This window comes from Saccopteryx bilineata, chromosome 7 (genome assembly GCF_036850765.1).
Source record: "Saccopteryx bilineata isolate mSacBil1 chromosome 7, mSacBil1_pri_phased_curated, whole genome shotgun sequence".
NCBI classification, from domain to species: domain Eukaryota; kingdom Metazoa; phylum Chordata; class Mammalia; order Chiroptera; family Emballonuridae; genus Saccopteryx; species Saccopteryx bilineata.
Window position 1 is genome coordinate 70,394,803 of NC_089496.1, and position 26,212 is coordinate 70,421,014.

At 44.9% G+C, this 26,212-nt stretch overlaps 1 protein-coding gene across 3 annotated transcripts in view; it reads left to right on the plus strand.

Annotated features, from left to right (window-relative positions):
• Nucleotides 1–3,133: 3,133 nt before the first annotated feature.
• Nucleotides 3,134–26,212, plus strand: part of FANCI (FA complementation group I) — a 63,938-nt gene continuing 40,859 nt past the window's right edge. For 2 of the 3 annotated variants that reach the window (XM_066240307.1, XM_066240306.1), the window contains exons 1-12: nucleotides 3,134–3,182; nucleotides 4,804–4,906; nucleotides 7,122–7,194; nucleotides 12,022–12,152; nucleotides 12,592–12,748; nucleotides 12,827–12,884; nucleotides 16,157–16,198; nucleotides 16,531–16,654; nucleotides 17,081–17,166; nucleotides 19,651–19,777; nucleotides 22,086–22,178; nucleotides 23,865–24,001. In XM_066240307.1, the coding sequence (XP_066096404.1) occupies nucleotides 4,823–4,906; nucleotides 7,122–7,194; nucleotides 12,022–12,152; nucleotides 12,592–12,748; nucleotides 12,827–12,884; nucleotides 16,157–16,198; nucleotides 16,531–16,654; nucleotides 17,081–17,166; nucleotides 19,651–19,777; nucleotides 22,086–22,178; nucleotides 23,865–24,001 (1,112 nt within the window). In that variant the 5' untranslated portion in view covers nucleotides 3,134–3,182; nucleotides 4,804–4,822. The other variant, XM_066240305.1, reaches the window with a different exon arrangement.

Below are 26,212 nucleotides of genomic sequence, written 5' to 3' on the forward strand. Positions count from 1 at the left end.
CTTGACTGGCATGGGTTGACTCACAGGGCTTGGCAGCCACCTTACTCTAAAAAGCTCCAGTTCGGCCTGACCTGTGGTGGCGCAGTGGATAAAGCGTCGACCTGGAAATGCTGAGGTCGCTGGCTCGAAACCCTGGGCTTGCCTAGTCAAGGCACATATGGGAGTTGATGCTTCCAGCTCCTCCCCCTTTCTTTCTCTCTGTCTCTCCCTCTCCTCTCTAAAATGAATTAAAAAAAAAAAAAAAAAAAAAGCTCCAGTTCCTCCAGGAGGCACACTCATTCCACAAAGGAGGGCCTGCTCTGGGGCTGTGGGGGATTGAGGTGCCAGCGATTCAAGTGATGAGCAGCAGAACAATAAAATCAGTGTGCTCGTTCAAAGAGTATTTGCAAATTAAGTATGTTGAACAATATGAGGGAAAACAAATAGGTCACTCTAATGGAAACTTGGCTTTAATTTCCCTCCACCAAAGAGAAAGATGGAAGTGTTCCCTACAGACTCCTGACCAGGTTGGTGCAGTGGATAGAGCATTGGCCTGGGGTGCTGAGGACCCACGTTTGAAACTGTGATGTCACTGGCTTTAGCGTGGGATCATAGACATGACCCCATGGTCTCTGGCTTGAACAAGGGGTCACTGGGCTGGCTGAAGCCCCCCCCCCAAGTCAAAGCACTTATAAGAAAGCAATCAATGAACAACTAAGGTGCCTTGACTATGAGTTGATGTTTCTCATCTCTCTCTCTTCCTATCTCTCTCTTAAAAAAAAAGAAAAAAAGAAGTGTTTCCCTATAGACTAAATGTTTGCTCTCCCAAATTCATATATTGAAGCTCTAATCCTCAATATGATGGTTAGGAGGTAATTAGATTTAGATGAGATCATGAGGGTGGGGCCCATGGAATGGGATTAGGTCCTGTATAAAAAGAGAAAACCAGAATTCCATCTCTCTACCTGAAAACATTAAGAAAGGCCTTGTAGGCCCTGGCCGGTTGGCTCAGCGGTAGAGCATCGGCCTGGCGTGCGGGGGACCCGGGTTCGACTCCCGGCCAGGGCACATAGGAGAAGCGCCCATTTGCTTCTCCACCACCCCCCCTCCTTCCTCTCTGTCTCTCTCTTCCCCTCCCGCAGCCGAGGCTCCATTGGAGCAAAGATGTCCTGGGCGCTGGGGATGGCTCCTTGGCCTCTGCCCCAGGTGCTAGAGTGGCTCTGGTCGCAGCAGAGCGACGCCCCGGAGGGGCAGAGCATCGCCCCCTGGTGGGCAGAGCGTCGCCCTGGTGGGCGTGCCGGGTGGATCCTGGTCGGGCGCATGCAGGAGTCTGTCTGACTGTCTCTCCTCATTTCCAGCTTCAGAAAAAAAAAAAAAAAAAAAAAGAAAGGCCTTGTAAGCACACAGCCAGGAGGCAGCCATTCTGGCTCCTGATTTTATACTTCCAGCATCCTAAACAGTAAAGAAATAAATATCTATGGTTTAAGCCAGTGGTTTTCCACCTTTGTACACTCGGGGATTGGTGACCTAGCTGGCTGGAAATGAAAACACATAACGAATAAAGTTTCATTTTACTGTGCAAAACAGTGCAACACGACACAGGTTGGGGCTTCGTCTCCGAACTTCACATGTACGATGCATTGAATACTACATAAGTGTGTCTGAATGCTTTTGGTCTACTGCGTGTGACCTGTAAATGCTCTGCACAGTGTAAAACGTTTTCTGAATGAGCCTACACGTTCCAGAGATATCTGAGACAACTTCGATAGTATTTTCATTGATGACACAGGCTGATAAGTGGCGATCACCCTGAGCATAAGCAAATCTGACTAAGATCATTTGGTTTATAATCTTCATACAACATCAGGGTAGTTTTGCAGGCCTGCATGAAATTTCTGGCAGACTAGCACTGGCCCTCGGATTGGAGGTGGAAAATCACTGGTTTAAGTCATCCAATCTATGGTATTTTGTTATGGGGGTTGTAGGGCAAATGAGTGTGTTTGTTTGCTCGCTTGTATTTTGCATTGGCAAGGGGCAGCGCCATTTGTGTGTGATCTGTTGAAAGCTGCAGGGTGCTTGTCCACAGGGCAGCAGATTGCAAATTGCAGATTGCCTGCCTCCATTGGGAGGGGCAACTGTTCTTTACTATTTGCTGGAGAAGGGCTATTTTCCTCCCTACCTGCTTGGCTGGGAGTGCTGAGGCTGGTGGGAGCTTGTGAGGGGGCCTGTGAGTCTGGAAAGTCCAGGGAATGAGTCCAGTGTGTCCGGAGTGCTGAGGGGCTTGGGGGCCTTGAGAGAAAGGGAAGCAGTCTTCCCTGCCTGTTTGCTCATACACCATTATGAGACTCTAATAAACGGAATGGCCCACCATTTTTTGGCTCCACTGTTCCTTTACCAAGTGTGCCTGAATCCAGTGTGAACCTGCATGGCCATGGCGGCCAGAGGCCTTACAAGAGGTCTTTATAGAGAAGCTGTAGAAAGGGAGAGGTTAAAGACTAAGTTCAGAAAGGAGTAAGTAATGATAACGTCCCTGCTGAGAAGATGGAAGAGGGCGGGACTCAGTGATCTGGAAATAGGTACTAGCCTTGACCTGGAAAGTTGAATATCATCATCCCATTGCTACTGGGAGCTAAAGGAAAGAATTGGTGCAAAGAATTGGTGCTGATGACACTGACGTTAAAGATTTGGTGGGAAAGTTGAGGTCATCTGCTGAGAGTTAAGTAAGAGCTACTTCCAGGCCCTTCGAATGCAAAGACCTGTGGATCCACCACTTGATTCGTCCCCTTCTCTCCAGACTGCGCATGCTCTCTTTGCCGTCCCCATTCAAGTTCTCAGGCCTCCCCCCGACTACGAATGGGGACGCCCGACGGCTCCAAGGATTCCCCCACCCCATCTATCTTTATTTATTTATTTATTTATTTATTTATTTTTAATTCATTTTAGAGAGGAGAGGGAGAGACAGTGGGAGAGAGAGAGAGAGAGGAGAGACAGAGAAGGGGGGAGGAGCTGGAAGCATCAACTCCCATCCACTGCGCCACCACAGGTCAGGCCCCACCCCATCTAGCTTAATGGTACAGTCCACCAAGAGCATGCGGCGGCGGAAGTAAGCCGCGGGGGCGGGACCTGTTGTTCCGGGTGACGGAAGTGCGGGGGCGTGCGTTTGCGCGGGATTTTTGGAAGTCTGAGGCGGCGGTGAGGCCAAGGTAACGTTGCAGACGGGCTACGCGCGCGGCTTGGCAGGTGGAATTCAGCCCCCGGGAGGAGGCAGCGGGTCTGTGAGGACAGGAGGGCTCCATTCCGCGGTGCTGCGGTGTATTCTGTGACCTTCAAGGGGGAGGTGTGCCGCGGTCTTGGCTGCATCCCTACTTTTTCGCGGTTCCCTCACCCCTGGGGCGTGTGTCACTTCAGCCCTCGCGTTCATTTTTTCCCCTCCGTCGAGGTGCATCGCCTACGTCTGAGAAATTTCCCTTGACCCTGATACAGGCCTCTGTCGCTACCACCAAGATAGCCCAGTAACCCCTTCTTAGCCTCTACTGTTTCCACATCGATGCCAGATTCAGGCTCCTGAAATGCTGTCGCAAACTTGTCAGGTTCTCTGGCTCCAAAAATCGCACCCGGCCTGGGGTGGCGCAGTGGACAAAGTATCGACCTGGAACGCTGAGGTCGCGGGTCCAAAACCCTGGGCTTGCCTGGGCAAGGCACATATGGGAGTTGATGCTTCCTGCTCCTCCCCCTTCCTGTCTCTCCTCGCTCTATCTAAAACGAACACAACTTGCTTGCTCTCTATTTGCAGAGTAGAACCCAGATTCCTTAACCTGACGTTTAGGATCTTGCACAACTTATTCCCAGCCTATCTTTCTAGTCTTCCTACGCACCACTCGGGTTTTCCTGTGAATGCCCTTGTTGATGATTCTCTCCTTCCCGGTAATGCGTAATGAACACCATCTGTTTATCTCGACTGTCAGTCTCTGAGTTCCACTTGCAGCTTTCCTCTGCTAGAGAGGTTTGAACACATGTATTTCTTTTGCCTTCTTAATCTTTCATTTATTTTCATACCATTTCATTGACCTTTGCAATAACAGTGCTGTTGATTCATTTCTCAAGTATTACTTTATTTATATGCTGATAACAATACATGTTCTTGTCTGTGTATTTATGATAACGTATATATTTCATATATTTACTATTAAGTAACAGCTTTGTCGTAGGCAGTGTTCTGGGTAGATGCTAAAAAAATATGGTAATAATGTGGGTAAATTATGAATCCAGTTGATTAAAAGAAACGTTTCTAATAAGAAATTTCCAGGGAATTCTTGAGATGATTTTGGTTGGTTAAGAATCACCTACTTAGCCTGACCAGGTGGTGGCGCAGTGGATAGAGCGTCGGACAGGGATGCAGAGGACCCAGGTTCGAAAGCCGAGGTCTCAGATTGAGTGCAGGGTCGCTGGCTTGAGCCCGAAGGTTGCTGGCTGGAGCCCGAGGTCACTGACTTGAGCAAGGGGTCACTCACTCTACTGTAGCCCCCCAGTCAAGGCAAATATGAGAAAGCATTCAATAAACGACCAAGGAGTGCAACGAAGAATTGATGCTTCTCATCTCTCTCCCTTCCTGTCTCTCTGTCCTTATCTGTCCCTCTCTCTATTCCCCCCCTAAGAAAAGAATCACCTACTTATACACTTATACTATGTAGTTAGTAGTCCTTAGCCCTGTTAATTACCTACTGTGTTCATAATATCTGAAAAACTCAAGTTAACAAGTCAGGAGGAAGAAAAATCTTGTTTACTTCTGGAAGTTTCATCAGCTCTGACATGTTTGCCTTTCAGTGTCCTGATATGTGCAACAATGGACCAGAAAATCCTGTCTCTGGCAGCAGAAAAAACAGCAGACAGGCTGCAGGAATTCCTTCAGACCCTGAGAGAAGATGATGTGAGTACTGGGGAGCACGGTCCACTAAAAGCAAATGTCAAGCATGATGACAGTCAAAGGATATGTTAGCACAGTTATTCTGCCACTTCTACTCCCATCTCCTTAGATTCATGTGATAACAGCTCCTAGATGTAGAGAAATGGACGGTATAAGGACATTTGTGTACATTTATACAACTATGTAACATTTTAAGTATTTATGCACCTGTATGTATGTGAGCAAATTAGTATACTTTTAATGGTTTTTAGAATAGCTCTATTTGAAGATAATATCCAGACTGTAGTTACTGAAACTTTTTTTGTTTTTTAAATCTTTTTTTTTTTTTTTTTACAGAGACAGAGCGAGAGTCAGAGGGATAGATAGGGACAGACAGACAGGAACGGAGAGAGATGAGAAGCATCAATCATCAGTTTTTTGGTGTGGCACTTTAGTTGTTCATTGATTGCTTTCTCATATGTGCCTTGACCGCGGGCCTTCAGCAGACCGAGTAACCCCTTGCTCAAGCCAGCAACCTTGGGTCCAAGCTGGTGAGCTTTGCTCAAACCAGATGAGCCCACGCTCAAGCTGGTGACCTTGGGGTCTTGAACCTGGATCCTCTGCATCCCAGTCTGACGCTCTATCCACTGCGCCACCGCGTGGTCAGGCTTTTTTTTTTAAATTTAAGTGAGAAGAGGGGTGATAAACTACTGCATGCACCCTGGCTGGGATCCAACCGGTGACCCCTGTCTGGGGCCAATACTTACAACCAAGCTATTTTTAGCACCTGTGGTGGAGGCTCCTCAGAGCTAACCTCAGCACCTGGGGTCAACATGTTCAAATCAATTGAGCCATGGTTGCAGGAGGAGAGGAGAAGGGGAGGGAAAGAGGGAGAGAGAAGCAGATGATCACTCTTCCTGTGTGCCCTGATTGGCAATTGAACCCAGGACTTCCACATGTCAGGTCAATGCTGTACCACTGAGCTAACTGGCCAGGGCCTGTTATTAAAACATTAGATTTACTTGTTGGTGCTTTTTTGTCCCTTCCTCCCTCACACTTTCCCTCCCTCCCTCCCTCCCTCCCTCCCTTCCTTCCTTCCTTCCTTCCTTCCTTCCTTCCTTCCTTCCCTCCAACTTCTTTCCTACATACCTCTTTCCCTTCTTATTTTTTCCTAAAGAAGATAAATTCATAACCAGTAAAATATTTTGCAATTATTAGTAAGAGAATACCAACATGTCTTCATGGTAAATTTATGATTATAAAATGGGACAGTAATTATCTTTTATGTTAGGCTGTTTATTGTTCCTGATATTCTTATTCTCCTGATTTACTTTTTTCGTAATAATTGATCTCCACTTATTTCAACCCCTGCATGGAGAAGAATCCCTCCTTAAGATTACCCTACTCTGGCTGAAATTGTCTTTTTTTCTTCAGTTATTGACTATTTCAGCCTTTGATTTGTATTGTTTTTATTAAGTGAAATGCGGGGAGGCAGGGAGACAGACTCTGGCATGTACACTGACCAGGATCTATCTGGCAAGCCCCCTACAGGCTGATACTTTACCCATCTTGGGCCGTTGCTTGGCAACCAAGCTATTTCAGCACCTGAGGCCAGGCCATGGAGCCATCTTCAGCCCCCGGGGGCCCATACGCTAGAACCAATTGAGTCATGGCTGCAGGAGGGGAAAAGAGAGCAAGAGAGGAGGGGAAGGGGTGGAGAAGCAGATGGTCACTTCTCCTTTGTTCCCTGACCGGGAATCAAACCCTGGATTGGATTTCTACATGCCAGTCCAACATGCTACCACTGAGCCAATCGTCCAGGGCCTTGATTTGTTTTCTTTACAAATTTTTTTTCTGTCACCCTTTCCCTCCTCTACTATAAACTCTTGAGTCCAAGGATCACATTCATCTTGTTGATCCTTGTATCCCTGGTGCCTAAGAAAAAGAACATACTCGAAATATTTGTGTACTGTGTATCCCCAAGGACATACCTCAATACCTAGTGCTGATTAAGTACTCTATAAATGTTTGTAGTAGGAATAAATTTTAGTCTTGGCAGCTCAGCATCATGTTAAGATCTACCCTGGTCTATCCAAATAAATGTTATGTCTGATCCCTGGAGTCTCTGAAGGATATGAACCTGACAGATGAGTATTTTTCATATTGGGAGTTGAGGTCATTGGGGTAAAGAAATTATTACCAGAGACTTGCAGTGTTTTTCTTTTCCCTTTGATCATAGCTAGGTAATCTCCTTCAGAGTCAGGCAGTGGAAGGAAAAGCTGTTGGAGCACTCCTGAGAGCCATCTTCAAAGGTAATAATAATTAATGCTACTTCTGTCGCCCTTGGCTCACTGGTAGATTTGTTTACTTTTGGCACATACTGCTCTTTTCTTACTGTTTGCAGACCCCAGGGACTTTTCTGTATTGGGGAGATTTTACGAAATCAACTAAAGCAGCAGTCTCGTGTCCTGTGGATGTAAATAATTTTACTGAAGGGGGTTGAAGTGGTGAACTGAGATTGTATTGCTGGTTTGGGGGGCCTGGAAAGGATTCATTTAATAAAATCAGCCTTGGGGCCTGACCTGTGGTGGCGCAGTGGATAAAGCGTCGACCTGGAAATGCTGAGGTCGCCGGTTCGAAACCCTGGGCCTGCCTAGTCAAGGCACATATGGGAGTTGATGCTTCCAGCTCCTCCCCCCTTCTTTCTCTCTGTCTCTCTCTCCTCTGTCTCTCTCCTCTCTAAAAATGAATAAATAGCCTGACCAGGTGGTGGCGCAGTGGATAGAGCGTCGGACTGGGATGCGGAAGGACCCAGGTTCGAGACCCCGAGGTTGCCAGCTTGAGCGCGGGCTCATCTGGCTTGAGCAAAAAGCTCACCAGCTTGGACCCAAGGTCGCTGGCTCCAGCAAGGGGTTACTCGGTCTGCTGAAGGCCCACGGTCAAGGCACATATGAGAAAGCAATCAATGAACAACTAAGAAGTCGCAACACGCAACGAGAAACTGATGATTGATGCTTCTCATCTCTCTCTGTTCCTGTCTGTCTGTCCCTGTCTATCTCTGCCTCTGTAAAAAAAAAAAATAAATAAAATAAATAAATAAATAAAAATGAATAAATAAAATAAAATTAAAAAAATTTTTTAAAAAAATCAGCTTTGGTTTACTTGAGCTTTTAAAACTGAAGAAGACAGTAGCCATGTTTAGTACCTACTCTGCTTAAGGGGCTAGGAGTTCTAGGTTTTAATGAAATGCAATGTAGAGATTCCTTATTCTTTTTTTTTTTTTTGTGACAGAGTCAGGCAGAGGAACAGATAGGGACAGACAGCTAGGAAGGGAGAGAGATGAGAAGCATCAATTCTTCGTTGAGGCACCTTAGTTGTTCATTGATTGTTTTTTCTCATATGTGCCTTGACGGGAGGCTACAGCAGACCGAATGACTCCTTTCTTGAGCCAGCGACCTTGGGCTCAAAGCTGGTGAGCCTTGCTCAAACCAGAGGAGCCCGCGCTCAAGCTGGCGACCTCAGGGTCTCGAACCTGGGTCTTCTGCATCCCAGTCTGACGCTCTGTCCACTGCGCTACCGCCTGGTCAGGCAAGATTTCTTACTCTTTTTTTTTTTTGTATTTTTCTGAAGTTGGAAACAGGGAGGCAGACAGACAGACTCTCGCATGCGCCCAACTGGGATCCACGCAGCATGCCCACCAGGGGATGATGCTGCTCTGCCCATCTGGGGCGTCGCTCTGTTGCAACCAGAGCCATTCTAGCACCTGAGGCAGAGGCCACAGAGCCATCCTCAGCACCTGGGCAAACTTTGCTCCAGTGGAGCCTTGCCTGAAGGAGGGGAAGAGAGAGAGAGGAAGGAGAGGGGGAGGGGTGGAGAAGCAGATGGGCGCTTCTCCTGTGTGCCCTGGCTGGGAATCGAACCCAGGACTCCTGCATGCCAGGCCGACGCTCTACCACTGAGCCAACCGGCCAGGGCCAAGATTTCTTATTCTTTTTTTTTTTTTTTACAGAGACAGTGAGTCAGAGAGAGGGATAGACAGGGACAGACAGACAGGAACAGAGAGAGATGAGAAGCATCAATCATTAGTTTTTCATTGCGCATTGCAACACTTTAGTTGTTCATTGATTGATTTCTCATATGTGCCTTGACCGCGGGCCTTCAGCAGACCGAGTAACCCCTTGCTGGAGCCAGCGACCTTGGGCTCAAGCTGGTGAGCTTTTGCTCAAACCAGATGAGCCCGTGCTCAAGCTGGCGACCTCAGGGTCTCAAACCTGGGTCCTCTGCATCCCAGTCCGACGCTCTATCCACTGCACCACCGCCTGGTCAGGCAAGATTTCTTATTCTTAGTGGGGAATACTTCTATATCTTGAAAAAGGGCCGGTTCTACTTATTTACAGATTGTGACTCAGTGGTTTTAAAAATTGTGAGAGAATAACATTCTACAAGGCAAAAATTACACTTTATACTGCTTTACACTCGTAGCAATGTATTTTAACTTGGTTTAGTTTTTTTTTTTGTTTTTTTTTACAGAGACAACGTCTGAGAGGGATAGACAGGGACAGAGGGATAGACAAGGACAGACAGACAGGAACAGAGAGATGAGAAGCATCAGTCATTAGTTTTTCGGTGAGCAATGCGACACCTTAGTTGTTCATTGATTGCTTTCTTGTATGTGCCTTGACCGTGGGGCTACAGCAGACCAAGTAACCCCTTGCTCGATCCAGCGACCTTGGGTCCAAGCTGGTGAGCTTTTGCTCAAACCAGATGAGCCCGCGCTCAAGCTGGGGACCTCAGGGTCTCGAACCTGGGTCCTCTGCGTCCCAGTCCGACGCTCTATCTACTGTGCCACCGCCTGGTCAGGCTAGTTTTTTTATTAGTAAATTGATCTCTGTTGCAAGGGTCTAAAAACACATCTTCTGCCTGACTAGGCAGTGGCGTAGTGGATAAAGCATTGGCCTAAGATGCTGAGGACCTAGGTTCAAAACCCCAAGGTCGCTGGCTTGAGTATGGGCTCACCAGTTTGAGCAGGGGGTCGCTGGCTTGAGCCCAAAGGTTGCTGGCTTGAGCAAGGGGTCACTTGCTCGGCTGGAATCCCCCGGTCAAGGCACATATGAGAAAACAATCTTTGTTTTTATTTTTCAGGATTATTTTCAATATTCTGGGTCCTTGTGTTTTCACAAGGAATTTTTTTTTTCTTACAGAGACATTCAGTGAGAGGGATAGACAGGGACAGACAGACAGGAACAGAGAGAGATGTGAAGAATCAATCATCAGTTCTTCGTAGCGACACCCTAGTTGTTCATTGATTGCTTTCTCATATGTGCCTCGACCATGGGCCTTCAGCAGACCGAGCAACCCCTTGCTCAAGCCAGCGACCTTGGGTCCAAGCTGGTGAGCTTTGCTCAAACCAGATGAGCCCGTGCTCAAGCTGGCGACCTCGGGGTCTCGAACCTGGGTCCTCCGCATCCCAGTCCAATGCTCTATCTACTGCACCACCGCCCGGTCAGGCTTTCATAGGAATTTTAAGACCAGCTTGTCAATTTTTAAAAAAATGAAACTTAGGGTTTTGGTAGGGACTGTGAGGAGTATTGTAGTCTTGCATGTCTTTTATTATGTGAACATGGAGTGTCTTTCCATTTATTTAGGTCCTCTCTAGTGTCTTTCAATGATATTTTATAATTTTCAGAGTAGAAGTCTTACACTTCTATTAAATTTATTCCTTAGTATTTTACTTTTTTAAAAAAAAGATTTTATTTATTGATTTCAGAAAAAGGAGAGAGAAAAGGGTGATGGTGGGGAGCAGGAGGCATCAATTCATAGTAGTTGCTTCTTGTATGTGCCTTGACCAGGCAAACCTGGGGTTTCGAACCGGTAATCTCAGCATTCCAGGTCGGTGCTTTATCTACTATGCCACCACAGGTCAGGCAATATTTTACTATTTTTGATGCTGTTGTAAATAAAATTGTTTTCTCTATTTGGTTAGCTTTGTACACTAGATTAGGAAAGAATTCCTTAAATGCTGAGAAGCAGTGTGTTTCCCAGCCTTTGCTAAGTGGCTCGTGCATGTCAGTAGCATACCTTCATTGATCAGGCAGGTGGTTTATAACTCCTCCTTAGCCTCCTGCTTGCACAGAGTCTCAAGGTCAGACAGAGCTGGGAGCTTAAGGTCTTCTGTGTCTTGCCTGGCCATATACACAGAGCCCTGCCCATGTGACCGAAGTATCTGCATGGCTTTCTAGGGTCTCAGGAATAAACCCCCATCCACATATTCTCCAGGATTTTCTTTTAAGTTTTTGGTCAGTTTGTTGTTTGCCTAACTGTCACTGCTGCTTCAAGGCAACTAAAACATTAATCGTTTGCAACTGATTTAGTAGACAAATGCCTCGGGTAAAGGCTATTTGCACTGGGCAAGTTCTAAGTCAGGTCAAATAAAAGCGAGCCTTGCTAGTGAAAATTTTTAGGGAACAGCCAGACAAGTCAAACAATGACAGTTACCTGGGAATTAGGCTTTTGAGGAGCTCCAGCCATCCCCTGTCCCTTCCAGAGGCTGTCGGCTTTCAACATGACTGGAGCTATGGGCTTTTAAAGATTACTGGCCTGAGTAGGGGGGCACGGGGATAGGATGGGGACTATATAAAAATGCCACAAAGCTCACCACTCTCACTGGGATTCTGCTGTTTCTATTAAATACTCCCTGAATTATTAGAAAACTGGTTAATTTCCAGAGTTTGGAATAAGTTGGTTTTCACTGTTTTTGTCAGTGTTTTGTTTTGCTTTTCTGGAGAAAATGATTTTCCGAGATCTTTATTTCTCTGCCACTCCTGTGGCCCTCACCCAACGATGACATTTTGAAATATGTTAAAGACAGTTAATTTGGGTTTCTGGACCCAAAACAGAGTTCCATAATTTTAAAATTCTTTTACATAGTTGGAATAAGGAAAGATGATATTTTCAGTCAAGTGCCTAAATTACTTTTTCAAAACTTCTAAACATTTTGGTTCTAAACACTATAGTAATTGGTGTTTTGATCATTGTTTCTCAGTTAAACTACAAAGCTTTATGTATTCCTATTTATTTACCCTTCAACCTGGTAAGACTTTTTTTTGTCTTTTTGTTTCTGTACGCCTTTTAAAAACAAGGTTCCGCCTGCTCTGAGGAAGCTGGAGCTGTTAGGAGGCTGAAGGTATACACTTGCTGTATCCGGTTGGTGGAGTCTGGGGATTTGCACAAAGAAGTAGCATCTGAGATCATAGGATTGCTCATGCTGGAGGTGAGATGAAAAACTAATGCTCTTTTGATTTTGGGTAGATTTTTAGGGGGTTTGTAATTTGTTGAGGGAGGGATAACAGCTGTGCCAGACCTAGCAGAGATCCTGTTTATGAATAAGAACTATTAACAGACAGAATAGTTTGATGAGTGGGCCATAAACCACCTAGATGTTTCCATTACATTTCTGGTATCATTGGCATATGTCTTTTTGAAGAGCTGGCATATTTGAAAACATTAGAGAATTGGTGGAGGGTTCTGACCTTTGAAATCCTTGGTAATTACACGTTTGTACTAGAGCAGAATGATGCCCTGAATCCCTTACAGGACCAGCTCTGGTTTCATTGCCAATTCTAGTAACTCAGCAAAAGACTATTACTTGGAAAGAGATAGTGAACAGTTAGATTTCTGCTTAATATTTTCTTTATCCCATGAACTATTAGGCCCACAGTTTTCCAGGACCATTATTGATTGAATTAGCCAATGAGTTTGTTGGTGCAATCAAAGATGGCAGCCTAATGAATGGAAAGTCTTTGGAGTTATTACCCATCATTCTCACTGCCCTTGTTACCAAAAAGGAAAATCTGGCTTGTGGAAAAGGTAATTTTCTTCCAGTTTTAGTGGCTTTTCCTCTATTCACGTAATCAAATTTATTTCTGAGTATGTTTGCCCTTCCAGATGAAGTGAGTGGGGAAGAATGTAAGAAGCGGTTGATTCGCACCCTCTGTTCTGAAAGGTGAGTCTTTCTCATTAATGTGCAGAACTTTCTCAGGACTAAAGTGTCAAAAGAAGGAATCCCCATTTGTTTTAGGAATTCATGTCACTGAAGTTTTTTGTTTGATTTTAATGTGCCACTTGTATGAAACCACTTAGTCTGTGATGAATTTTTGAGAGATTATGTACTAGATTCTTTGTTCTAAGATTATGCATATAATTTCTATTTATTTGACTGTCTTAACTATTTAGGCCACTAGCACTGTTGAGAGTCCTAAGATCTTTAAGGCTGGGAAATCACCCTGCTGCTATGTCTTTTATATATTTTTGAGGGAGTGGAACATACAAGTGATGTTTATATATATATATATTTTTTTTTTTCTGGAAGAAGAAAGAGGAAAAAGGGTATTGATGTTTATATTTTTAAACCAGAAATACGGGAATTACCCTAAGAAAAGAGTCCAACAAAAAAGAAAATTCTCATGCATGAACATATTCAACACAGAAATTTATGACCAACTTAAGCATACAATAATAAAGACATGAAATTTATGCCAATTAAAAATGAAATATAAAGACATACCTTGAAGGTGAAAAAATCTGTTAACATATATATATGTTTATACTGTGTGTGTGTGTGTGTGTGTGTGTGTGTATGTGTATGTACAGTGTGTCCGTAAAGTCATGGTGCACTTTTGACCGGTCGCAGGAAAGCAACAAAAGACGATAGAAATGTGAAATCTGCACCAAGTAAAAGGAAAACTCTCCCAGTTTCATACCTATTCAGTGCAGTTCGATGTGGGCTCATGCACAGATTTTTTAGCGCTCCTTAGGTAGCTATCCCATATAGCCTCTACAGACTCGTCACTGACTGATGGCCTACCAGAACGGGGTTTCTCCACCAAACTGCTGTTTTCCTTCAACTGCTTATCCCGAGTAATGTTATTCCTATGTGGTGGCGCTTTGTTATAAACGCGCCGATATTCACATTGCACTTTGGTCACGGATTCTAATTTAGCGAGCCACAGAACACACTGAACTTTCCTCTGTACCGTCCACATCTTGACTGGCTTGGCCGCGGGCTGCTCCGCTGTATACAGGGTGTTATGTCATCATCTGCGCATGCACACATGCTGCCACATCCTACAGAAACTGGGAGGGCTTTCCTTTTATTTGGTGCAGATTTCACATTTCTTTCGTCTTTTGTTGCTTTCCTGTGACTGGTCAAAAGTGCACCATACACTGTATGTATATGTGTCTATATATATACACATACATATGAAATATAAAGAGAATACTATGTTAGGTAATATATGATTACACTTGGGTATATTAAAAAAACCAGAAGGGGCCTGACCAGGTGGTGGTGCGTTGGACTGGGATGCTGAGGACCCAGGTTTGAAACCCTGAGGTCGCTGACTTGAGTGTGGGATCATAGGCATGACCCCATGGTCGCTGGCTTGAGCGTGGGATCATAGGCATGACCCCATCCATGGTTGCTGGTTTGAGTCCAAAGGTCACTGGCTTGAAGCACAAGGATGCTGGCTCGAGCAAGGGGTCACTTGCTTTACTCTAGCCCCCTGGTCAAGGCACATATGAGAAAGCAGTCAGTGAACAACTAAGGTGCTGCAATGAAGAATTGATGCTTCTCATCTCCTTTCCTGTCTGCCCTTATCTGTCCCTCTCTTGTCTGTCTCTGTCTCTGTCACACACACAAAATAAGACCCAGAAGGGAATACCCAAGATTAACTAAACCAGAGATGATCACGTTTATGGTTCCTTACATAAGATCTTTTACGTAAATAATTTTAGGCGTGTATCAGCGCATGTATATTTATCCATTGATTCATTTGTTTTTACTTACACAAAGGAGTTTATTCAGTACACGTTATACTATACCTTGCATTTTTCACTTAACACTACTGTTCATGTCAGTGTGTACAACTATATCATTTTTATAGTTTCATGATAGTCTGTTATTTGGATAATAATCAATTGTTAGATAATTTGTTTTTTCCCCAATAAGTATTTGTTTATATATTTTTTGCTAATACAAGAAATGTTACAGTGAACGTGTGTGTGTGTGTGTGTGTGTATGTGTATCTGTGTATCTACCAATCTGAGTGAGTTCTTTTTTTTTTTTTTTTGTATTTTTCTGGAGCTGGAAACGGGGAGAGACAGACAGACTCCCACATGCGCCCGACCGGGATCCACCCAGTACGCCCACCAGGGGTGACGCTCTGCCCACCAGGGGGCGATGCTCTGCCCCTCCCGGGTGTTGCTCTGCCGCGACCAGAGCCACTCTAGCGCCTGGGGCAGAGGCCAAGGAGCCATCCCCAGCGCCCGGGCCATCTTTGCTCCAATAGAGCCTTGGCTGCGGGAGGGGAAGAGAGAGACAGAGAGGAAGGAGGGGGGGGTGGAGAAGCAGATGGGCGCTTCTCCTGTGTGTCCTGGCCGGGAATCGAACCTGGGTCCCCCGCACGCCAGGCCGACGCTCTACCGCTGAGCCAACCGGCCAGGGCCCTGAGTGAGTTCTTATAAGCCTGTACATGGGATATATATCTAGTAGTAAGTTGGGTAGATGCATCTTTCAAGTTGATATGTATTGCCAACTTGTCTTCCCAGAAAGGTATGTCAGTGTACACTCTCTAAAACAGTATGTGAACAGTGTTTTTTCCCCAAGATCTCACTAACATTGAATATCATCAGACTTTGATATTTGTCAGTTTGATAGCTTAAAAGTGTTTATTTTAGCCTGGCCGGTTGGCTCAGTGGTAGAGCTTCAGCCTGGCGTGCAGGAGTCCTGGGTTCGATTCCCGGCCAGGGCACACAGGAGAAGCGCCCATCTGCTTCTCCACACCTCCCTCTCTCCTTCCTCTCTGTGTCTCTCTTCCCCTCCCACAGCCAAGACTCCATTGGAGCAAAGTTGGCCTGGGCGCTGAGGATGGCTCCATGGCCTCTGCCTCAGGCACTAGAATGGCTCTGGTTGCAACAGAGCGACGCCCCAGATGGGCAGAGCATCGCCCCCTGGTGGGCATGCTGGTGGATCCCAGTGGGGCGCATGCGGGAGTCTGTCTGACTGCCTCCCCGTTTCCAACTTCAGAAAAATACAAAAAAAAAAGGTGTTTATTTTATTGTTTTAAAGGTTATTTCTTTGTTCTTGTTTCCCAGCGGTAATAAATCAAACTTGAAATGGCCCTATTTTTTTTTTCTTCTTACTAATTCTATAAAGTAACATGTAAATCATCTTACAGTGAATAATCTTACATATTCCTTGTCATTATCCTTAACCAGATGGGATTGGCAATATGTGATTCAACTCACCTCCATGTTCAAGTAAGCATTTTTATTCTCTCTTCTCCTTCTGTCCTACTGTGTGAACTTACCTGCTGGAAACTGAAATGTAGCGAGCTCAGACCCACTGTCTCCCCAGTGAGAGTATTGGTACTTCTGTTTTCTGTTATAGGATTTCCCTCCACCCTCTCTTTTTTGCTTTAATTGTTTAAAGTAGGATTTTTTCCAGGACAACTCTGCTTAAAGTAAGATTATTGGTTTTCTTTAAGGTTCTCAGTTTGAGAAAATTCAAAAGGGGAAGTTCTAGTATTCTAATATCCCAAATCAGGCTCTGGAATAACTTGGCTCTGGCCTTTGGAATCTTTGACCCCCAGGGATGTACCTCTGACTGCAGAGGAGGTGGAATTGGTGGCGGAGAAAGTGTTGAAGATATTCTCCAACATGAATCTTCAAGAAATACCGCCTTTGGTCTACCAGCTTCTGGTTCTCTCTTCAAAGGTATCAAAATATTGTTTCTTTTTTAACTCTAATGGAATGACCAGTTAGGGCCATTCAGCTTATTTATTCTCTTGATTTACTTAGTAGGGCCGGTTGCTTTCATGTCTTGTTTGATGGTTTGAACTAGTAGAAAGGTCATGCTCCTCAGACAAGGAAAACAGGTTATCTCTTGGACTACCATACGTTTTGTGCATGGTAGTAAAAGGAATAAAGATTTCAGAAATGGTGGGCTGTAGACCCCTTAAAGTCTAGCATTAAGATGTATTTTAAACCCAATTTTAACATGAAAGTGTTTCATAAATTCTTATTTCGACTCTAGGTTTGTAAGTTTATTTAAATTCATACTTAAGAAACCTTTAAGCTGAAAAGTTCAGCTTGCTGATCGTGCCTTTTATGGGAAGACCTTACCTATTTTGTATTTTTCAGGGAAGCAGAAAGAGGGTTTTAGAAGGCATCATAGCTTTCTTCAACGAGCTAGATAAGCAGCACAATGAGGATCAGAGTGGTGATGAGTGAGTATAGAAACAAGATCATTTTTACAAATTACTCTTCTTGGCTTGGCCTGTGGTGGCTCAGTGGATAAAGTGTCAATCTAGAACACTGAGGTTGCCGGCTCGAAACCCTGGGCTTGCGTGATCAAGGCACAGGTGGGAGTTGATACTTCTTGCCCCCTTCTCTCTCTCTGTCTCCTCCTTTCTAAAATGAATAAATAAAAATCTAAAAAAAACCCACCAAATTATTCTTCTCATTGTGCATTTTATTTTATTTTTTTTTAATTTTTTTTTTTTTTCATTTTTCTGAAGCTGGAAACAGGGAGAGACAGTCAGACAGACTCCCGCATGCGCCCGACCGGGATCCACCCGGCACGCCCACCAGGGGCGATGCTCTGCCCACCAGGGGGCGATGCTCTGCCCATCCTGGGCGTCGCCATGTTGCGACCAGAGCCACTCTAGCGCCTGAGGCAGAGGCCACAGAGCCATCCCCAGCGCCCGGGCCATTTTTGCTCCAATGGAGCCTTGGCTGCGGGAGGGGAAGAGAGAGACAGAGAGGAAAGCGCGGCAGAGGGGTGGAGAAGCAAATGGGCGCTTCTCCTGTGTGCCCTGGCCAGGAATCGAACCCGGGTCCTCTGCACGCTAGGCCGACGCTCTACCGCTGAGCCAACCGGCCAGGGCTCATTGTGCATTTTAGTTACTTCGTGTTATCTAACCTTTCAGTCCCTGCCTTCACCTCACAGCACAGACCTGGATCCCCAATTTTCTCATTACTGCCCAGTAATAAAGGAGTAGTACATCCTCACCAACTCTTTCATTTGCAGTAATTATTCTGTATGTTGTAAGATTAAAGGCTGTTTATTATTAAGTGTCTGTTCTGTGCCAGGATTGTTTGGTTTTTGGTCTACAGTGATGAACCAGTCAGTCAAACAAGGTCCCTGCTCTCATTCAGCTTAAATTTTAGTGGAAGAGAACAGAAAATAAATGAGTAAAATATTAGAGTGGAAAGTGCTATGCAAATAATTCAAATGGATGATATGATAGTTATAGTATAACTATTTTGGGTTGGGTGGTCAGGGAAACCTCTCCGAGAAGGTGCTATTTTAACTGAAGCCTGAGTGATGACACCCGCAATATATAGATCGGGGAAAGAACATTTTAAGTTGGTGGGAAGGTTAGTACAAAGGCAAGAGGCAGCATGGCCTGTCTGAAAGTGGGGATTTTTTTTTTACTTACAGCAAATATTTATAAGTCCTTATCTGTGCCACATGTCTTTTAAGCACTTTAAACTTCACAACAACCTTATTTGGTCTCTATTTTTTTTTTTTTTTTTTGTATTTTTCCGAAGTTAGAAGTGAGAGGCAGACAGACTCCTGCATGTGCCCAGCTGGGATCCACCTGGCATACCCACCAGGGGGCGATGCTCTGCCCATCTGGGGTGTTGTTCCGTTGCAGCCGGAACCATTCTTACTAGTGCCTGAGGTGGAGGCCATGGAGCCACATCTTCAGTGCCTGGACCAACTTTGCTCCAGTAGAGCCTTGGCTGCAGGAGGGGAAGAGATAGAGAGGAAGGAGAGGGGGTAGGGTGGAAAAGCAAGTGGGCGCTTCTGTTTGCCTGGACTGGAAATCGAACCTGGGACTTCCACACACCGGGCCAATGCTCTACCGCTGAGCCAACTAGCCAGGGCCTGGTCTCTATTTTTTTTTTTTTTTTTTGTATTTTTCTGAAGCTGGAAACGGGGAGGCAGTCAGACTCCCGCATGCGCCCCACCGGAATCCACTGGCATGCCCACCAGGGGGCGATGCTCTGCCCATCTGGGATGTCGCTCTGTTGCAACCAGAGCCATTCTAGCGCCTGAGGCAGAGGCCATGGAGCCATCCTCAGCGCCCGGGCCAACTTTGCTCCAATGGAGCCTTGGCTGCGGGAGGGGAAGAGAGAGACAGAGAGGAAGGAGAAGAGGAGGGGTGGAGAAGCAGATGGGCACTTCTCCTGTGTACCCTGGCTGGGAATCGAACCCGGACCCCCGCAAGCCAGGCCGACGCTCAGCTGGCCAGGGCCTATTTTAGAGAATTTTTAAGGGAGGATGAACCAGTGAAACAAGAAAATTTGGGAAGAGGCCAGTGACAGTGCCCTGGAAGCTAAGAGAATAATGTGATGAGGTGGTCAGCTGTGTGGAGTTTGCTGAGGTATCAATATGGGACTTAATTATTGATTTTGGCAACACAGGTCATTTGTAACGCTTGCAGTAATAGTCAGTGGCATTGAGGAGGGAAGGCTGAGAGGGAACAACACCAATTAAATTGCATTTAACTGGGAAGAGGAAAAGGAGTGGAAATAATGGCTATGGACACTTCTGGGAGGTTTTGTTGTAAAAGGGAGTAGAGAATGAGGTGGTAGAAACTACGTACTGCCTTCCTCTAGTGACCATGTATGCAGCCTGGGTTGGTCTGCTTGAGCTTCTGCACTACTGTCTCTTGTTCATACATTTCTGTTGAATCTTTTAGGCTCTTGGATCTCGTTACCGTGCCATCGGGTGAACTTCGTCACGTGGAAGGCACCGTTATTCTCCACATTGTGTTTGCCATCAAATTGGACTGTGAACTAGGCAGAGAACTCCTGAAATACTTAAAGGTAGCACCAAACTCTTGAGGTGATCCAGCATGTCTGTGAAACAGGGATGTTTGAATTCTTTGCCCATTAATGACAGAAAGCAAATATATTGAAATATTGTAGTCTGACACTGAGTCGATCTCTTTTTGACTTTGAAAATAGAAAATACATGATATCACCACATTCTTAAGCAAGTTATATTTTATAGCCATGCTGTAAATGTACTCTTGTTTAAAAAGGAAAAAAATAAAGATGAGAACTGCTCAGCAGGAAGCTGGAAATTTAATCTGAACTCTGTTACTTTTTTTTTTTTTAACTGTTACTATTTTATGTGAACTTTTCAACCTTGACCTGTTTCCCCATTTGCGATTTGGGGATAGTGCCTATTTCTTGTGTATTTTGAGGTTTTGTGAAGCTAAGTCATTAAATATTTGTGAAGTACTAAGATAAAAATCAGAAGTGTTTTTAACTCTTCTAAAGAAAAGTAGTATACAGATAAAAAATCTGTTTTCCTCCAACATTTTGTTTGGAAATTTTTAACCCCCACACCTGGCTGCATAGCTGGGTTGGTTGGAGTGTCGTCCCAAAGCATAGATGTTGCTGGTTTGATCCCTGGTCATGGCACATATAGGAGCTGATCGATCTTTCTCAATCCCTTTCTCTCTCGCTAAAATCAATAAATTAACCCACAGAAAAATTGAGATCCTTCAGCAGATGGAACATCTATATACCCTTCACCTTGATTTACCAGTTATTAAATACTTTGTCACGTTTAACATACCTCACTTTCTCTCACATAAATTGTTTTTTTTCTGAATCATTTAAAAGATGAAGTCACAATACTTCTACGCCTGAATACTTCCGCATGCATCTCCTAAGAATAAGGATTAGTAGCTTTTGAATTTTGTGAAACCTTCAGCCCAGTTGTCTTGTGCCTCACGTTGGCTTTGTCTGATTGTTTCTGTGTGTTTAGACTTGAGTTAAACATTTTTGGCAAGAATATTTTGTAAGTTGTGTACTTTCTCTTGTAGGGGTCAGCAAACTTGCTGTAAAATGGCCAGGCACTATTTTGGCCTTGGCAGCCCATATGATCTCTGTCATGGGCACTTAGCTCAACCGTTGAAGGGAGAAGGCAGCTGGAGACAACAGAGAAATGAATGAGTATGGCTGTGAGCCAGTGACACTGTGGGCACTGAAATCTGAGTTTTATTTAATTTTCATGCATCATGAAATACTCCTTTGATATTTTTCTCCCTCAACAATTTAAAAATGTAAAAACCAGTTTTAGCTTGGACTGTACAAAAACAGACTGGCTTTGGCTTGCGGGCTGTCGGTTGCCAGCCTGTGTTCCATTGTGTGACATTAGAAGGCTCACAGTAGCCAACTGTCTTCCTGCTGGTGATGCTGACTCCTTTGGTTAAGACAGTGACCATCAGTTTTCTTCTTTTGCAGAGATAATATGTTTCCCTTTGTAATTAGAAAGTCATTTTTGGGGTCATAATTTGAGATCATGTGATGGCCCTTTTCCTCAGCAATCTTTCAAGTATGGTCTTTGTCTTCCCATGTATTGGTGATTCTTGGCCTCCATCAGTAGTTATACTGAGTTGCAAAATGGTAGAATTAAAGTTAAATTTATGTTTTTTATATTGATGATTGTCTTCTCTGAGAAGAGCCTTCTCCCTTTTTTGGGAGGTGGGGGGAATATCATGCGCCCACGGTCCTTTGTAAATCCAGTGTACTCATGCATTACTCAGTGTGATCCGGATTTGGCCGATTGGGTCCTTCAGGCTTGCTGGTGTGTTCTTCCTACAGGACCCTTTTAGTCTTTGACCATTTTTGTGGCATAAACTATCCAAGGCTCACCTTGCTCATTGCTTCATCCTGATGCCAGCCATTTCTTTTTTTGATGTCTTATTACTGAGTTTAAAGTATTCTTTGTATATTGTGGATACAAGTCCTTTATCGTGTGTGTGTGTGTGTGTGTGTGTGTGTATATTATACACATGTAGGTAGCAAACATTTGTCCTCATCTGGCTTTCTTTTCATTTTCTTAGGGGTGTCTTTTGAAGTACAATTTTTTTTTTAAATTTTGGTAATATCCAATTTATCAGGTTTTTTTCTTATATAAATTTGCTTTTGATATTGTATGTAAGAAAATCTTTACTTAATCCAAAGTCTTGAAGATTTTTTGCTATACTTCCAAAAATTTTATAGTTTTATCTCTGACATACAGGTTTCTGATCCACTTAAGGACCTTTATTTAAGTTGGTTATGTTATATGTACTTTAAGATGTAAGTAATGAACCCTTTCTTTGTTTATCTGTTTTAGACAGGGCAGCAAGGAGATTTCAGTAATAATATATGTCCCTTCAGCATTGCCCTCCTGCTCTCTGTAACAAGAATACAAAGATTTCAGGAACAGGTATTTATTTTTATTTTTATTTTTATTTTTTTATTTATTTATTTATTTTTTTTCATTTTTCTGAAGCTGGAAACGGGGAGAGACAGTCAGACAGACTCCCGCATGCGCCCGACCGGGATCCACCCGGCACGCCCACCAGGGGTGATGCTCTGCCCAGCAGGGGGCGATGCTCTGCCCATCCTGGGCGTCGCCATGTTGCGACCAGAGCCACTCTAGCGCCTGAGGTAGAGGCCACAGAGCCATCCCCAGCACCCGGGCCATCTTTGCTCCAATGGAGCCTTGGCTGCGGGAGGGGAAGAGAGAGACAGAGAGGAAAGCGCGGCGGAGGGGTGGAGAAGCAAATGGGCGCTTCTCCTGTGTGCCCTGGCCAGGAATCGAACCCGGGTCCTCCGCACGCTAGACCGATGCTCTACCGCTGAGCCAAGGAACAGGTATTTATTAATGACTTTTTGGTTTCTTCTGTAGTTGATAAGGAGTACAAGAGCGTGCTTTTTTTTTTAATCATCCTTTCCTAAACAATTTCTATGCCAGTTCTGCCTGCAGCAAGTTCCTCTGCAAGACATGTTGTCTGGGGGTTGCCTGCAGACTTCTTTGGTTTCTTGGTTTATATATCTATTTGCTAGTGTTTGGTTTGCCAGGTGGTAAAATGGGAATAGGAATGAAAACACCACACAGTACAAGTAGCAAGAATGAGAAGTTTAGCTGGGTACTGATCAGCAGGTTTATTATGTTGTAGCTTTCTCAGACACTGTCCTTGATTGAGTTGAAATTAATGTGAATAGGTTAGTTGCAAGGATGAGAAGGTAAAATCCATTGCCTTTTTTTCTCGTGTGTTCTCAACTTGTGGGTAATATTGGTATTGACTTTGGCCCTCCTCTTTCTTTCTTTCTTTCTTTCTTTCTTTCTTTCTTTCTTTCTTTCTTTCTTTCTTTCTTTCTTTCTTCCTTCCTTCCTTCCTTCCTTCCTTCCTTCCTTCCTTCCTTCCTTCCTTCCTTCCTTCCTTCCTTCCCTCCCTCCCTCCCTCCCTCCCTCCCTCCCTCCCTCCCTCCCTCCCTCCCTCCCTCCCTTTCCTTTCCTTCTCCCTTCCCTTCCTTCCCTTCCTTTCCTTCCTTTCCTTTTTTTGTATTTTTCCGAAGCTGGAAACGGGGAGGCAGGCAGACAGACTCCCGCATGCGCCCCACTGGGATCCACCCGGCATGCCCACCAGGGGGCGACGCTCTGCCCATCTTGGGGCATCGCTCTGCTGCAATCAGAGCCATTCTAGCGCCTGAGGCAGAGGCCACAGAGCCATCCCCAGCGCCTGGGCAAACCTTGCTCCAGTGGAGCCTCGGCTGCAGGAGGGGAAGAGAGAGACAGAGAGGAAAGAGAGGGGGAGGGGTGGAGAAGCAGATGGGCACTTCTCCTGTGTGCCCTGGCTGGGAATCGAACCCGGGACTCCTACACGCCAGGCCGACGCTGTACCACTGAGCCAACCGGCCAGGGCTTCCTTTTCTTTCTTAAGGAAGGCCTGCTTCAACTCTTAAGTTCCCAGTGAAAGTCCTCATTTTTATATCATACTCATCTAGTGAAACAGTTGTCATGGGAATATGAGTGTGTGGTAGCAAATAGGAACAGGTACAGGGTTAAGAGTCAGTGGCATGGGATATCATTTCTTGCTTCATTTTTCTATTTCTTTCATTCTATTAGGTGTTTGACCTTTTAAAGGCTTCGGTTATTAAAAGCTTTAAGGATCTTCAGCTACTCCAAGGCTCAAAATTTCTTCAGAATCTAGTCCCTCATCGATCTTGTATTTCAGCCATGATCTTGGAAGTGGTAAAGAATAGGTGAGTTCATGAACCAAACACCAGTAGGTTCCTGAGGTATTTAGTGTTAGAAAATACTGTGGTGCCATAAGCCTATACTATGGCCCACACCATGGCCCATCTGAGAAAACTTCTGACTGCAGCTGTTGACTTCACATATCAAGATTTAGTCCCTTAAAATTGGTCAAGCAAGCTTTTCCTTATCGAAAGATCCTTGAATCTCAAGGCCTGCCATCTTGGCCAGCTTGGATAGCAAGAGTACAAAACTAAAATTATACCTGTGCTCCTTCCAAGATATTACAACGCTTTATTGGCTTTTTAGATGAGTAAAAAGCATTAAAAGTTTTGTTTACTTTGTTGAAGTTTGGGACTGATGGATGGAGTTGAGTAGCAGGTTTAGACAATTAATAAGCAGTTTTTGACAAATTCATTTTAAACCAAATAGGAAAGAGTGGAAACCTTTTTGCTTATTTTAAATGTTTCATGCTTTCTTTGTAGATTAAATGTATTTTGAAACTTTAAGCCATTATTTGAAGTAGATCTCATTCCAGGTCTGGGAATTCTGATTTAGGTATAATTTACATGAGGTTGGCACATAAGGTAGATTTGAGAGTAGGACTCATTGTTTCTGGTGGCTTTACCCATTGATGGGCTTTATTTTCTTTTTTTCTTTTCCAAGTGAGAGGAAGGAGGTAGAGAGACAGACTCTCACATGTGCCTGGGCTGGGATCCACCTGGCAACTCCCGTCTGGGATCGATGCTCTATCCATATGGAGCCATGCTTGCAACCAAGCTATTTCTAGCACCTGAGGCGGAGGCTCCACAGAGCCATCCTTGGTGCCCAAGGTGATACACTAGAACCAATTGAGCTATGGCTGTTGGAGGGAGAGAGAGAGAAAGGGGGCAGGTGTGGTCCCTTCTCCTGTGTGTCCTGACTGAGAATCAAACCCAGGACATCCACATGCTGGGCTGATGCTCTACCACTGAGTCAACCAGCCAGGGCTGGAATTTCTTGATCTCTGTGCCATGTCTTAATTTTTACTTCATGCTTTTCATATTTTTGTTTTTTTATGTGAAGTTCTACAAAAATTCTTTAGCTCTTCAAATTAATTTATTCTTCAGCTCTGTCCATTTACTTTTAAGGCCATCTGTTGAGTGTATCACCCCAGCAATCATGTTTTTCATCTCCAAAATTTCCAATTCCTTTTTTTAAAAAAAATTTTATTTATTTATTTTTTATTTATTTTTTATTACAGAGACAGAGAGTCAGAGAGAGGGATAGACAGGGACAGACAGACAGGAACGGAGAGATGAGAAGCATCAATCATTAGTTTTTCTTAAATTATTTATTTATTTATTCATTTTTAGAGAGGACAGAGAGAGGGAGAGAGAAAGACAGAGAGAGAGAGAAGGGGGGAGGAGCTGGAAGCATCAACTCCCATATGTGCCTTGACCAGGCAAGCCCAGGGTTTTGAACCGGCGACCTCAGCATTTCCAGGTTGACGTTTTATCCACTGCGCCACCACAGGTCAGGCCCAATCATTAGTTTTTCGTTGCGCGTTGCGACACCTTAGTTGTTCATTGATTGCTTTCTCATATGTGCCTTGACCGTGGGGCTACAGCAGACCGAGTGACCCCTTGCTTGAGGCAGCGACTTTGGGTTCAAGCTGGTGAGCTTTGCTCAAACCAGATGAGCCCACGCTCAAGCTGGCGACCTTGGGGTCTTGAACCTAGGTCCTCTGCATCCCAGTCCGACGCTCTATCCACTGTGCCATCGCCTGGTCAGGCCAATTGCTTTTTTTTTTTTTTTTTTGTATTTTTCTGAAGCTGGAAACGGGGAGAGACAGACAGACTCCCGCATGCGCCCGACCGGGATCCACCCGGCACGCCCACCAGGGGCGACGCCCTGCCCACCAGGGGGCGATGCTCTGCCCCTCCGGGGGATCGCTCTGCTGCTACCAGAGCCACTCTAGCGCCTGGGGCAGAGGCCAAGGAGCCATCCCCAGTGCCCGGGCCATCTTTGCTCCAATGGAGCCTTGGCTGCGGGAGGGGAAGAGAGAGACAGAGAGGAAGGAGGGGGGGGTGGAGAAGCAAATGGGCGCTTCTCCTGTGTGCCCTGGCCGGGAATCGAACCCGGGTCCCCCGCACGCCAGGCCGATGCTCTACCACTGAGCCAACCAGCCAGGGCCTGCCTTTTTTTTTTTTTTTTTTTTTCATTTTTCTGAAGCTGGA